The 13,564-nt window shown below is 52.3% G+C and overlaps 1 protein-coding gene across 4 annotated transcripts in view; it reads right to left on the bottom strand.

The window, feature by feature from the left end:
* CORO2B (coronin 2B) overlaps positions 1-12,841 on the bottom strand; it is a 134,148-nt gene extending 121,307 nt beyond the window's left edge. Inside the window, exon 1 of one of the 4 annotated variants that reach the window (XM_074327508.2) lies at positions 11,904-12,841. In XM_074327508.2, the coding sequence (XP_074183609.1) occupies positions 11,904-11,918 (15 nt within the window). In that variant the 5' untranslated portion in view covers positions 11,919-12,841. The remainder of the gene's footprint in view (positions 1-11,903) is intronic. The other 3 variants (XM_019725632.3, XM_074327509.2, XM_019725631.3) reach the window with 3 other exon arrangements.
* Between the last annotated feature and the right edge of the window lie 723 nt (positions 12,842-13,564).

Raw genomic sequence — 13,564 nt, 5'->3', positions numbered from 1 at the left:
TGCCTTCGTTCACACCACCCCCTCCACCTGGAATGCCTTTTCCTGCTCTTCATCTGCCTCTGCCTACTCCTCCTTGAAGACTGGGCTAAGATCTCTGCCTCCAGAAACCTTCCCTGGCCTCCCCATCTGGTCCCCAGGGTGTCAGAGTTTTAGACATACAGCTCTGTCACTGGCCTTCCACACCCCTGCTCCTTCCCCCCATATCCCTATGTCCTTCCAAGTGGCCTATCTCCCCCACTAGACGGGGATCCCCCTGAGAAGGGGACGGCTTGGGTTCACCCCTGTATGCTCCATGCCACATGCTTTGGGCCTGACACACAAGTGCTCAGCAAATGATTTTTAAAATGAATCTGGGGGATTCATTTTATTTGACTAAGGGTGAGAGGTGGGGAGGGGGGTCAGTGGTCAGACGAGCAGGGCAGCCACGGTGGAGAAGTACACAAAATAATGGCCATCCTCTCCACTCCCATTTAGCTGGCAAACTGGCTCATGGTAAACAGCTGTCTCCTCCTACCTCACTTTCCCCCTCAGGAACCATTCCTGACTCTCATTACTAGGGTCCTGCTATCTGTGAGCAGGGCGCAGTCAATGGCAGCCATTTAAGGCATGATGTTTCCCAGGAGAATTTACATTTTAATAACATCCATAAGGCCCAAAGGAACTGAATTTTGCAATAGTAGGCTCTGGGCAAGGTGACTGGAAGGGCATTCTTGAAAAAGCAAACACATCTCACGATCAGTCATCCACTGCCAGGCCAGCCGGCTCTAAGTGTCTACAGGCTGCGCAATCGGACATACCAGGGTCAGGTCCACGGTCACCCTTCCCCACCGTGTGAGCCAAGGAGACTGCCACCCTCTCTGAGATTCAGTTTCATCTTCTGTAAAGGGGGGATACCAGCAGAGTTGCAGGGTTACACGAAATAACGGATGTGTCGTGCTTGTGTAATTCAGGAGAGCTAGCTGCATCATTCCTGCTGCTTTTCCAAAGTAAAGGCCACAGAGCTTGTGGCTCCCACGGCCAGCTCCAGCACTAGTTCTCTAGGGGACAGGGGAGGGCGGCTTTGTTTGTGACTCCTGAGCCTCCCTCTCCTTTCCTCCACCCACTCTCCCTTCCTCCCTCCTTCCCTCCAAGCCAGAGTTCCAGGGGAAACTTTGCCTGGAGACTTCTCAAGCCCGTGATAAGGTCTGGCCAAAGGGAAGCTCTTAGCAACCCAGGCTCCCAACCCAGAGGCCCTTCTCATGGGTTCAGAGAAACAAAGGAGGGAACGATTGCCTGGAGTCCAGGGTGCCAGAGAGCCCACTTCCAGGAGGGAGAGCGGGGTCCACAGGCTGCGTTGGAGACCAGGATGGTGGCCTGGCACGCAGGACATGTAGCTGCCAAATCTCAGTAATCACAGCCCCCACCCCCACCCCTGGCTGAACAGAAAGAACCTCAGAAGTCACTCCCCTTTCCTCTGCCGCAGTCGTGTCCAAGCCCCAGGGCACTCCTGGCTGGTCACCTGGGGGGGTCAAGCCTCTCCATGCAGACCCCCCTTGCCATCTAGGTTAAGTTCTCAAAGTCTCCTTCCTGGAACTCTCCCCATTCACCCACTTTTGAATCAGTCCTTGGCCTGATTTCTACTAAAAGTCTAGAAAAACCCACTGAACTGAAACTCACCCAACCTGAGCCTGCCATTAACCTGAGGTCGCCCGAGGTCCTGGTCGGTCACTTTGCTACTTTAGGTAGACATTTTAGGGCCTCAATTTTCTCTTCTGCAAAATGGGGGATCCGATTATATCTCTTTAGAGTTTTTTCCGGCTCTAGCAGTCCAGATCTACAAGAGGAAGGATTTGGCCCAAGCCGCAACACCAGGGAATAGGTTAGTCCTGCTGCAAATCCTGCCCAGTCTTGTGTCTTTCTACCGGGTACCTCTGAGTCTGGCCCACACCACTGACGAATGCTGTGAAAGGCAAAATAGGATCAGACATAATCCTCGGCCTCAGCAAGCTCACATGAAGTTAAGGAGTCAAGGTCCGTGCTCCTAAAATCAGCAAACAACCTAAGACGTTAGGCCTTTACCTGTGGAGACTGGTTGCCACAGGAGCGCCAAGGCAGAGACATCTCCAGATCCTGAAACGGCCAGTTTAACAGGACAATTTCGGCCCTGAAATAGCCCCAGTCCACAAGAACTTGAATTTGTTCTCAGATATTTTAATGACTTTGGCAGGAAGGCAGATCCACGGCCTTTAGAGGACAGATTTGTGACAATAAAAAGTTATCAGTGGGATCCTCAGGTACTCAGAAATCCCCTTTCCCAGAATTCCGAAATTCTCGGAATCCCAAATTTCCCCTACATTCCTGCAAACTGACCTTTCACCTGGAAGTCGGCAGGGCAGACATAAGAGCATTTTCTTCCTGAAGCTGAACAAAAAACTCACAAACTAAATCTTTTTGTCCCCTTCCACCAATCTCTTTCCTTCCATCAGCTGTTCAATGTCCTGGAAATTCCCCGGATCCCAGATTATAAAGATATTAGTTTTGAAATCACACTAGAGGTGTTTAAATGTTTGTTGCAAATGCCTCAAGCTAGTAGAGGATATTCCTTTCCATAAACTCAAAGGAAAAGTAGATCTGAGGCCCCGGGGTGTCTATGTGTCTGAAGCAAAGGTCAAGGTCATTTGCCAGTGGGGATTGGGTTTCTCTGTCCAGAGACCTGGACGAGACTGTGCCCTGGGACCCATTTTCCCTCACCTTCCATAGGAAGCCAGGATAATACAGATCAAGGTTTAGATGCTTTATTTGGCTCACTTTTCAAATAAAAGCAGGACACCCAATTTTTATAGCCAGATTATTTGTCCCAAGCATATTAAAACAGCCAAAATAGAATAGGAGGAGAGAAAAGCAACTTTTCATCGGCACCAAACTGGCCTAACAGTAAAAACACAGAAAGGCTCTTTAGAAGAGATGAACTGGTCTCTTCCAACAGAATATGAATCAATTCTGAAGTCAGAACTACAGAAGCGGAGAAGGGGGTTAGCTGTTGGATGGAACGGCCTAACGTTGAAGGTCATGGAACAATGGGGGTGGCAGGGGGAGGGAGGGTCCTTGAATTTGACGTTACAATAAACCACCCCCTTTCTACGACATCTACAAAGCACCTTACTTACATATTTCCGTATTACTTATATATTACAGCACCCTCGTGAGGTTGAGCACTAACTCCATTTTCACAAATGAGAAAACAGAGGCTCAGAGACGCTGAGGGACAGCCCAAGGTCACACATTAAGGAGCAGAGGCAAGAGCCTCCAGATCCCCAGCTCTGGCCACATGTTTCAAGGTCATTCCAGCCTGACAGAGGGGCAAGACAGAAGGCCTGGGAGGCAGGCTCAGCCGCTCACCAGCTTTGTGAAACCTTTGTAACTGTTACCTCCCTTCTCTCTGTAGGCCTCTGTTTCTGAAGTTAGAGATAATAGCACAGATCTCATAGGCTGTCATGAAGATGAAATGAGTAAATACGTATGAAACACTTTTTATGTGCCTGCCATAAACTAAGCAGTCTAGATAGGTTAGCTACTTCTGTTGTTATCGTTATTGTTTATTTCACTGTCAGTTTCTTAAAAGCAGGGACCTAGCACCTGATGAAAGTCTGGGAACTGCCTACTCATAAATTAGTATTTATTAAATGAATCTAAATTAAGATTAGGAGTCATTCTCTTGTTCCTAGAAAGTGTGGAATGCAATGGAGGCAGAGGGCTGGACCTGATGACCTCAGCTGGCTCTGAAGTTAAACCCTAAGCATGGGGGCTTCTGCCCAGGGATGAGTGTGATCACCCATCCAGTGTGAGCCTCCCCACACACCCCTCTCTGAGCAGCCAGAGCCTCCAAGCGTGTAATCCTCTGTCTCACACAGGGGCTAGTAAGTTTAAGCTTGTGACACGAACTCCATGTAAAATGTCTATCCTCCCTGAGCTCGGGCAGAGCAGAAGCCAAAATGCAGACACTTAATGGGCTTTTAACATTAAAAGTTTTGTAATTTATATATCTATATCTATATCATCGATATCTATATAGGTTTACTTTAAAGACCAAGTTCCAATCCAGATCATCAGAAAGATGTAAAGACTAAAAAAAAGTCGTAATTGGGCCCAGTAAAAATATAATGTGGAAATTTTCCTGCCAGAGCAAAGTTTCCTTTTGGAAAAATAAATGACCCCTCTTCGGAGTTGTTTTTGAGCCAGGAGGGCCTCTGCCCTCCCTTCCACAGCCCAGGGAGGCTCTGTGAGGGGTGGCAACGGGCTGGACAACCGAACGTGGCACTTGCACACCCCTCTTGCCCAGGTCAGTCTCAGTGGCCCAGCGAGCAGCCATCCTCCCTGTAATCATCAAACCACAGCAAGGCGGAAGGAGAGAGTGCCAGAGTCAGGAGCCTGGGGTCTGGACCAGCCTCTGTTCTGCCTCACTGGATGACCTTTTGCAGCTTACGTGGCTTCTCAATGCCTGTTTCCTCCTACATAAAGTGGAGACAGCAATAGTAACCTACGCCACGAAGTCGTTCTGAGGCTTAAATGAGCTCAAACATGTACGGAGCCATCACCAATGCTGGCATGTGAAGCAATCCTGGGTGTTGCTTTCAACTCCAGACATTTGCCCATGCTGTTCCCTCTGCCTCTTCTCTCCTCAGCTCCGTCCTTTCACCTGCTACCTCCTACTCCCCTTCATGATGCAACTTAAAAGTCATTTTCTGAACCCTCTGACTAGGTCAGGCCCGCTGCTGTTCGTCTCCCAAGTTCCCTGCATTTCTCATTTCATAAGCCCAGGACACTCATTGTCAGCATTTCTTTACGTTTCTGTCTTCCCAATATTAATAGCTAACACTAACTGCCAGGCATGTGGTAAGTGCTTCACGTAAATCAGCTCATTTAATCTGAATAATTCTTTTAAGTAGTGCTATTAATAATCCCATTTAATGGATGGGGAAACATGTTCAGAGAGGTTAGGCAACTTGCCCAAGAATACCCAGCAAGTAAATGATACAGTGCCACCTGTCTGATTCTAAAGCTGGCATTCTTTAGAGTCAGCACCCCCTGGGAATCAAGGGCCAGCTCGAGAGAAGGCCATTTCTCATAAGGGCTGCAGGCCTGGACCATGGACCTGTGTTTCCTACACAAAGCCAGCTTCATGGAAATAGGCAAGGTGGCCCTGTCTCAGTCACACCTTGTTATGTCCCTGGGCTGGCTGCCCTGCTTCAGCAGCCCTATCTGATGTCAGCCACCATGTCTAAGATTCTCTCCTCACCCAGCACCCTTCCCCAAATTATTTACATGGTTCCCAGCTCCAATAAAGCCCACAGGGAAGTCTAAGCAGGACACATCCACGGGTGTCATCTTCAAGTCAAGCAGCATTTGTCAAGCATTCGTTGGTGCCAGGACCACAGACACACAGACAGAAGCTCTCCACCTTGGCAGAGCGGAGGAACGGAGTAGAGTGGGATACCAGCACACAAGAGACCTGGAAGTTAGAGGAACGTGTGCTCGGGGGTCAGACAGCCCAGGCACAGATCCCCGCTCCCCCATCCACTAAACCTGCCACCTTGAGCAACTCACCTACCCTCACTGAGCCTCAAGTACCTCCTCTGGAAAATGGGATCATCGCATCACAGACTGGACCTCGTGGTTGTACAGAGTAAGTGCGATCATGCAGGCTGAATGCCTGCTTAATAACTATTATTCTCCTGATAATGGTGATTAATCCTCACAGGACGTGGCTCATGATGTGATCTGATTGAGAAGGTTCTGGCTCAAAGTCAGAAGATGTAGGTGTGCATCCCAGATCTGACCCACATTTGCTCTGTGACCAGGGAAAGGCCATCTCTCTACTCAGAGACTCTGTTTATTCATTTGTAAATAGGGGGTACACCCCTCCATGGGACCATTGAAGGGATTCACTACAGTAACCCATGTTTGTAGTCTGTAAACAGGACAGTCCTGAGTAAACCTGGACACCTCCCATAGCTGTGTTAATTAATTGGAAGGAGGGTGCCAGCCAGAAACCAATTATGAAATCCCTCCAGGGGCCTCTGTGCGGAGCAAGAAGGAGGGGTCGAGGAATGGCTGGTGGCAGCTCCTCCCCTACTTACAACCTCCCCCCCCAACTTGTGCCTCCTTCACAGCTGGTCCCACACTCCAGACCCACAAAGGAGAGGCTCATTCTAAACAGCTTCTTTTCATGTGGAAGCCACTGGATTTGCATCTGTCTTTCCCTGGCAGGGCTTGCTCCATGCCAGCTGCTCCAAACTCCCCAGGCTGCAGGCTTCTCTGAGCTGGGCCTGAACCTTCAGGGTCCACATGCAGAGAAAAAGGAAAGGGAAAAGAACAAGCTGATCAAGAGAAGAGGGAAGGAGAGGGGGCTGGGCACAGAGGAAATTTGCACATTCTCTCATCTCCAAGACACCAGACAAATTCTGTGGCCAGCATATCCAAATCAGAATCTGGGCTGCCCCGGTGCCAGGAGCCAGCGACAGCTGAGGCCATGTCTGCTCCAGGCTAGCCAACCCGGGAGAGAAGTGGAAAAACTCACTTCATCACTGAGCTGCCAGGGCCTGATGCTGCCAGGCCATTGGTCCAGCCAGTGTCCACACTCTCAAACTGGCCGAGCTCAAGTCTATGCTGATTCCATGGGGCGGGCCAACTGCAGGGTGATTCTGGGGCCCTGGGGAGCCTCATAATCCTTTCCAGATGCCTCTAAGTGCTGCCATAGGTGCCAAGGTGGCAATGCCCTCGGGCAAGAGAACACAATGAAATTCACTCACCAGAGCTCGTCCGGAGAGTGAATTTCGTTGCCTAGAGGGAGAGACAGTAAGGGAGGAAAGAGTCTGCATTTATTGAACACTTATAGTATACAGGCAAGACAGACCTTTTCTGGCTTGTGTCCCCTGGACCTGGAGACTCCTGACTCAGGACTTTGGCACATCTCCTTCCACATCCATCTTCTCAAAGGTCCTGGACAGCAGGGGTGGTGACTTATGCATTCTGTCATCCTAGTGCCTAACATAAGGCCTGGCCCAGACTAGGAGCTCTGAGGGTGCTGGCTGCATTCAGTGAATGTTAGCCTCATACCTTCTGCATGAGAATGCTACCGTATTTCCCCGAAAATAAGACCTAGCCGGACAATCAGCACTAATGCATCTTTTGGAGCAAAAAATTAATATAAGACCGGGTCTTATATTACATTATATAAGACCCGGTCTTTATTACAATAAAATAAGACCTGGTACTATATTATATTAATTATATCATATTATATATTATGTAATATGATGTAATATTATATAATACTATATTATATTATACCCAGTCTTACATTACAATAAAATAAGACCGGGTCTTATATTAATTTTTGCTCCAAATGACGCATTAGAGCTGATGTCCGGCTGGGACTTATTTTCGGGGAAACACGGTAGGAATCCCTACTGTGAGAGGAAGGAGGAGGTATAACGAGTGTGTGCAGCAGAGAAGGCAGAACCCCCATGTGTCGGGGAGCTGAGTGTTCCTTTTAACTGAGGCTCTGTGACATGCTGGCTCTCGCATCTCTTCTTCCAATAAGAGCCAGATAGGAAAGAGGTGCTGAGAAGCGGGATGTCTGGGGATGATGGGGTCCAGGCATCTTCTGCGTAGGCTCCATTCTGGATCAGGAATTGGAGGCAGAGTGGCCTTGCAATTGCCTCCTTCCCATCCTGACGCTGAGGACAGCTAGGCCTCCCGTACGCCTTGCACCTCCATGCTTTGTCTCTGAGGGAGCCAGACACCAGCAGTGCAGCCGGTATAGTGGAGTAACAGGAGTGGGGCCAAAACACCTGTCCCTGGTTGGGCAGCTCAGTAGAAAGAGCACAGGGCAGCCATCAGGGGGACCCAGGTGCCAGCCCTGTCAGCCTCAAACTTACTGAGTGACTTTAGGCAGTGACGATTCTGCTCCCTGGGCCTCAGCTCCCTTGTCTTTGAAGGGAGAGGGTTGGCTGATCTGTCAGCACAAACATTCCATTCTCCTATGAAGCACGCTACAGGGGCCCTAGAGACACAGGATCTTCGTCAGACAATTACCTGTTATTAGTTACCTGGGAGAGCAACACTGTCCTCCATCCTATCACATTCAGCAGGGGCCAGGGGCTCCCAGCAGTGAGCTGAGCTCTGCCAGGACTGGGGCAGGAGAGAGAAGGCTGACATGCAGAAAGAAGGGCCAGGGGAGGGCTGGCTGATGCTTGTGGAGCTGGACTCCACTGTGTAGAGGGGGTGCTGGCATCCAGGGTCTCCTCTTTGCCCACATTCCTTTTCCTAAGTCCTTCTGAGGTGCAGTGGCATTCTTGCAGCTCAGGGTACTTTGTTCCTGGAACGCAGACCTGCTAAACTAGCCTTGTAGCACTGAGTTCATTGGCATCTGACCTAACAAGGCACACCTGGGAACAAGGAAGCCGTCACTATAAGCCACCACCTCTCATACCTAGAAGCCCTCTTCTGGTCACATCACAGACAAAAGCCGGGAAATCACACCAAAAGATCCCTGAGCAGCAAAAAGGAGATAGCAAAGTCCTGCATTACAGCTTGCAGGCTTTTCTTATAGCCCATTGACTTGTACTCTGCACACAATACTAATGTATTTTGTTCTGTTTTTCCAGTTGATGGCAGTTTAGAAACAGATATTTAGAACTGGAGAAGCACTGCTAGCCTAGCGTATGACTGACATGGAATAGAGATAGAAAAATATACAAAGCAGGCGCAAGAACTGAAGAATAAAATCATCTGGAGTAAAACTGTCTTGCTACTGGGAAAGCAGCCTTCAGTCCCTCGCACTTGACTTGCCGGATGGAAGGCCATTGGACTAAACCGGGAGGGGGTGAGGCCTTGACCTCCTGTGGATGACCAAGGTCTGGGAAACTCCATCTGCTCCTGCCCTCTACTCTTTCTTTTCTTTTCTTTTTTTAATTCCTTTTTTCTCCTCTTCATTACATAAAGGAATGAAGTTAGCTTTTTAAACACACATACACAACAGAGTTTAAAATGTCATAACCAGGAACAATGCCGTCAGGCTAGAAGGTCACAGCCCAGATCTATGTGCATGCCTCTGAATCTCTAGTGCTAGTCAGGGCAGGAGTCCCTCTAGGAACCCTGCCCATCCCCCAAGGCTTTATATGCAGTGTCACCAGCTGTACCCCACAGTGAAGGGGACTAGGGGTATGTATGAGAGAGAAGGTGGTAAATGGAAAACAGAGGCCCACCTCCTCTAAGGAAGTGAAGATCGAGCTACTGAAGATCGAGCAACTTGCCATCTGGTTTCTTCTTCACTTTCCAGGCTCTCTGAGGTAAGATCACCAATCCACACCTAACCCTGGCTGGAAGACTCTCAGCGGGGCTGACACAGGCTCAGGGCATGGGTCCAAGGGGCAGGAAGCTGGGGCTCACCCGAGAGGGGTGACCCTGCATCTGGAGGAGGAGCAGTTAAGGGCTGTGGTCTCACCCCCTAAGCCATTCCCTCCCTGTCAACCACCCCCAGTGCGTAAGCAGTGATCCCACCTCCCAGATGCCCTTTAGGGTTCGTCTTCATCTCTGTCTTGTAAGCAGACCACCTCCCAGAGAACAAAGAGCCCCCTGTTCTCCGTGAGAGCTGACTTCCTTGCTGAAGCTGACGATGTCCCGAGACCCAGCAGAAGCGTCCTAGACACCATCGAAACTAACTCCTGCATTTCACTGGTGGGAAAACAGAGGCCTAGAGATGGAAGTGACTGGCCCGAGGCCATACAGCCTGTTGGTGGCTGATTTAGGACTAGAGGCCAGGCCTTCAGACCCCCAGAGCACTGTGGTTTCTTCTAGAACTTGTGGAGGTGCCCCTTCCAGCAGGCATTCAGGCAGCAGGACTGCACCCAGGCCCCTCCTACATCCCTGCTGCTCGTCCAGCCCTCCCCACAGGAACAGTGCTGGTCTGTAAAGGGCTGACAAGGGGAAAAAAGATAGGGTTAAGGAGGGGATTTTACTTAATCCTCTGAGCTGACTTAAACTGATGCCACATTGGTTACAGCAGGAGGAGAGAGACACAGAGGGGGTTGGTCGGGCATGGGGGAAGGGGGAGCATTAGTGAATACTCACTGGATACTAAGAGGCCAGGCCTGCCAGTGGGTTTAACAGACAAGTACCCAGCTTCAGGGACTCCGCACCCCAGGACTCAGGCCTCCAAGTACTGCCCCTCTACCATGGAAACAACCCAATCTCCAGGGTGCTCAACAGTGCATAGCAACGGAAACATCACAGGCCATAGGTTACAGTACACCTGAGAGCAAACCCCAACTCTGCTACTTATTCGCTGTGTGATCTTAAGCAATCTTTATATGTCTCTGAGCCTGTTTCTTTCTCTGTTAAGGGGGCTAAACACACCTTCCTTGTAAGCCTCCTGGGAAGGAAGGCAGCCTGAGCTCATGTACATAGCGAGACACAGGAGAGGCCCTGAGACTGATCTCAGCACTGTTACTACAAATCTCACATCCTTTCTCTCTCATCCAGGTCCATCCATTACTCTTCTGCTTCAACTGGCTTGCGTCTTTGACATTAATAACTTTAATGATAATAATCCTTCCCCACTGAACAATATTTGTGTCATTTCAAAACACTAAGCATCCGACCCCTTGTGGGTCACAGCAGTCAGTAGTAGTCAGAGCTGAGGCAGTTCCTTAGCCCCCAAGCTCATCTTCCCACAATGTTTCCAAGTCCCAATTTTGGAGTTGAGCCCAAAGACCCTGAATGAATATGCTCCTTGTGGCAGATCTCATGGGGGCATGGGCTTATCAGAAAGAGCCAGAACCACCCCTCCTGTTGTCTCCACGGCTGACCCTCCATCCGGTCCACTGCTCTGACCTTCCCACTTTAGCCTCCAACTCTCCAATTCTGAAAGCCAGCTGGGCAGCTGGTGGAATCTGGCCTTGGGCAGATGCAGGGCCAAAGCCAGGCTGTGAGCTCCTTACCCTGACAGAGCTCTGTCAAAAGTGTGGGTTCACACTCTTGATCTTATTGGTTCTGCAACTGCCCAGCATGATCCCGAGGGTCCATATTAATCACCCTCACTTTCCACAAGAGGAAAGTGAGGCCCAAAGAGGAAGGGCCCAGCCACCGTTATCCAGGGGCTCCATGTAGAGTGGGTCTCCCTGGTCTCCTAATCCGCAGCACCTTCCACTACCCCGTCTGCTTTCCTCATAACTCTTTCCTCCCCACAACAGGGAAGCCCCAAATTCTCTCCAATAAACTTGGGCCCCTATGGCAAGGTCCAAGAACCTTTCTCCAACATGAGGGCTTCCAGAATGCCCATTTTACCTCCCGTGTCATATTCCCTCCCCATATCTTCAAGCCAGTCACCTCAGAACCTTTCCTATCCCCAGTAGCAACTCCTGGGACTGGAAGCGCCTTCTCCACTGAGTGGCGTTGGCGCGGGGCCAGAGCCCCTGAGATGCGCGGCAGAGGCCCGCAGGTGTGGTGGGCTTTCCCCTCCGCGGGCCTCCTCAGGGCGCAGCCCATTCCCACACCACTGAACAGCACTAGTCCCCGCCAGGGACGCCCTCGGCGGCGCGCTCCAATGGTGGATACCAAGGAGCTGCCAACACTGCTCTCCAGGGGTTAAAAATGCAGCATCCTAAACAAGGGTTAAAAATGCAGTCCTGGGGTTGGGCCGTGCGGAGGGATGTTGTCCAAACCACAGCGGCTCCAAAGCAGCATCCTCCCCCTTCCCTCCGCAGTCCTTGGGGGCCGGAGCGACTCGAGCGACTGGGGGAGCAAATGAGGAGCGTGCTGCACCTTCCCAGCACCAGTGCCCCCTCCCACCTCCCACCGCCCCTCACGCCCCCCGCAGCTGAGGCCAGGGCTACAGGCGCTGGCGGGTCCCAGGCGCTTACCTTTGTGACAGTCATGCAGGAACTCCGGGGCGCTGCGGGGGCGCGGGCGCGGCGTGCAGGGGCGGCGGTCGGGGTCCGCTGGGGGCCTGGGCGGCAGCGGGAGGGAGTCCCGCGCGGCTTGGCGCGCTCGCGGCCCGGGAGGCTCTGGGCGCTCTCCCGCGCCCCGCGGAAGGCTCAGCTGAGCCTGGGGGCCGCGCTCCAGCCGGGCAGCGCGCAGGGACCGCTCGTCGGCGCTCGCCCGCCGCTGGTCGCTGATGTCAGCCCCGAATGTGCATTTATAATAGATGAGCCTCCTTCGCCGCAGGAAGGCGAGGCAGGAAGAAAGGGAGAGAGGGAGCGGGCCCAGGCTGCGGGGCGGGGGGAGGAAGAGGGGCCAGGAACTCGCTACAAAGGCGGAGGCGGAGGGAGGAGGAGGAGGAGGAAGCACGCTCCCGCCCGCTGCCTTGCCCTGCGCCGCCAGGCCCGATTGCCGGCCGCTGGGCACTGCTGCTCCCGGGGCCCGGGCCGGGCGCCCAGGCCCGCGGCCTTAACCCCTTCAGGCCCGCGGACGCCAGGCGGTTAGGCGAGGCAGGATACTGGCACCTGCCGGCTGGGGGAGTGGGCGGCGACCCGGGCTCCCGATGCCCCGCTGGCCCGGGGACGCTGGTGAAGTCACACGCTAGACTGCCGAGGCGCCGCGTGGGCCGAAAAGCCCGCGGGGCTCGCCCCCTGGAGGTTCACAAAGTCAGCCCGCGGGCGGTGAGTGCCTCGCCGCAGGCGAAGAGGGGCGTGGCAGCCGCCAGCCCCAGAGCTCTGCGGGCGCCCCTGCCTGGGGCAGACACTCAGCACAGGGTAACTGGAGGGAGTTCTGTAAGCAATCGTTGGAATCTAATTCCCGAAGCAGCTGGCCGAGAAGGGATCGTAGCCAGTTTCACGCAGGAGGAAATTGAGGACCAGAGTGGGAAGTGACTTAGACAAGCGCACGCTGCAGGACCAGGCGTTTCTCTGGGTGCCAGCGGCCGGCTCTCCACCGATCCCCTCGTGATAAAAGCTGTGCTCTAAAGACAGGACTGGCCCTGCACTTTAGAGGTGTGTCTACACTACTCTTGTCGCAGCGCTGATCTGGGGGACCACAGGTGCGTCCTGTGCGTGAGCTAATCCTGACATGGGTCACACCAAAGCCTGGAGCTGCTGCAGGGATTTGGGGGGACAAACACCTGAAGGTGACACCCCCCCCCCCCCCCCGCCAGTCTTGAGCAGGGAGGCCCCTCTCGAGTACCTGAGCAGAACCTGTTTGGCAGATACTCAACCCCTGAGACTGAGTGGGGGAGGGGTTAGCCGAGATGTGGGGTGGAGGGGTAGGCCATTTGATGCATCGCCACCTCCCTGCAAGCCACGAAGTGCTGGCTTCCTGCTGCCCTAGCGATTTAACAACTTAATTTAACAGCAATGAAGGACAAAGCGTCGTCTACACGGTGGATGAACACCTCTGTGTGCCAGGGGAACGGAGAGAAAACCAGGTGCCTGCCTTCAAGGAGCACACTGCTTACACCACAGCGATAATAATAATCAGCATCTGGAGAGCGCTGTGTGGCTCATCACGCTCCTTTTATTTGCGTTTCCTCTTGTAATTCTAAATGCAACAGTATGAGGAAGAAATTCTCATTCTCCTTTTGTCGATG

This window comes from Rhinolophus sinicus, chromosome 3, assembly GCF_057876585.1.
Source record: "Rhinolophus sinicus isolate RSI-liver-muscle chromosome 3, RSI-T2T, whole genome shotgun sequence".
Classification (NCBI taxonomy): Eukaryota; Metazoa; Chordata; class Mammalia; order Chiroptera; family Rhinolophidae; genus Rhinolophus; species Rhinolophus sinicus.
Note: the sequence above shows the minus strand (reverse complement) of the source record. Positions and strands in the feature narration are given on the sequence as shown.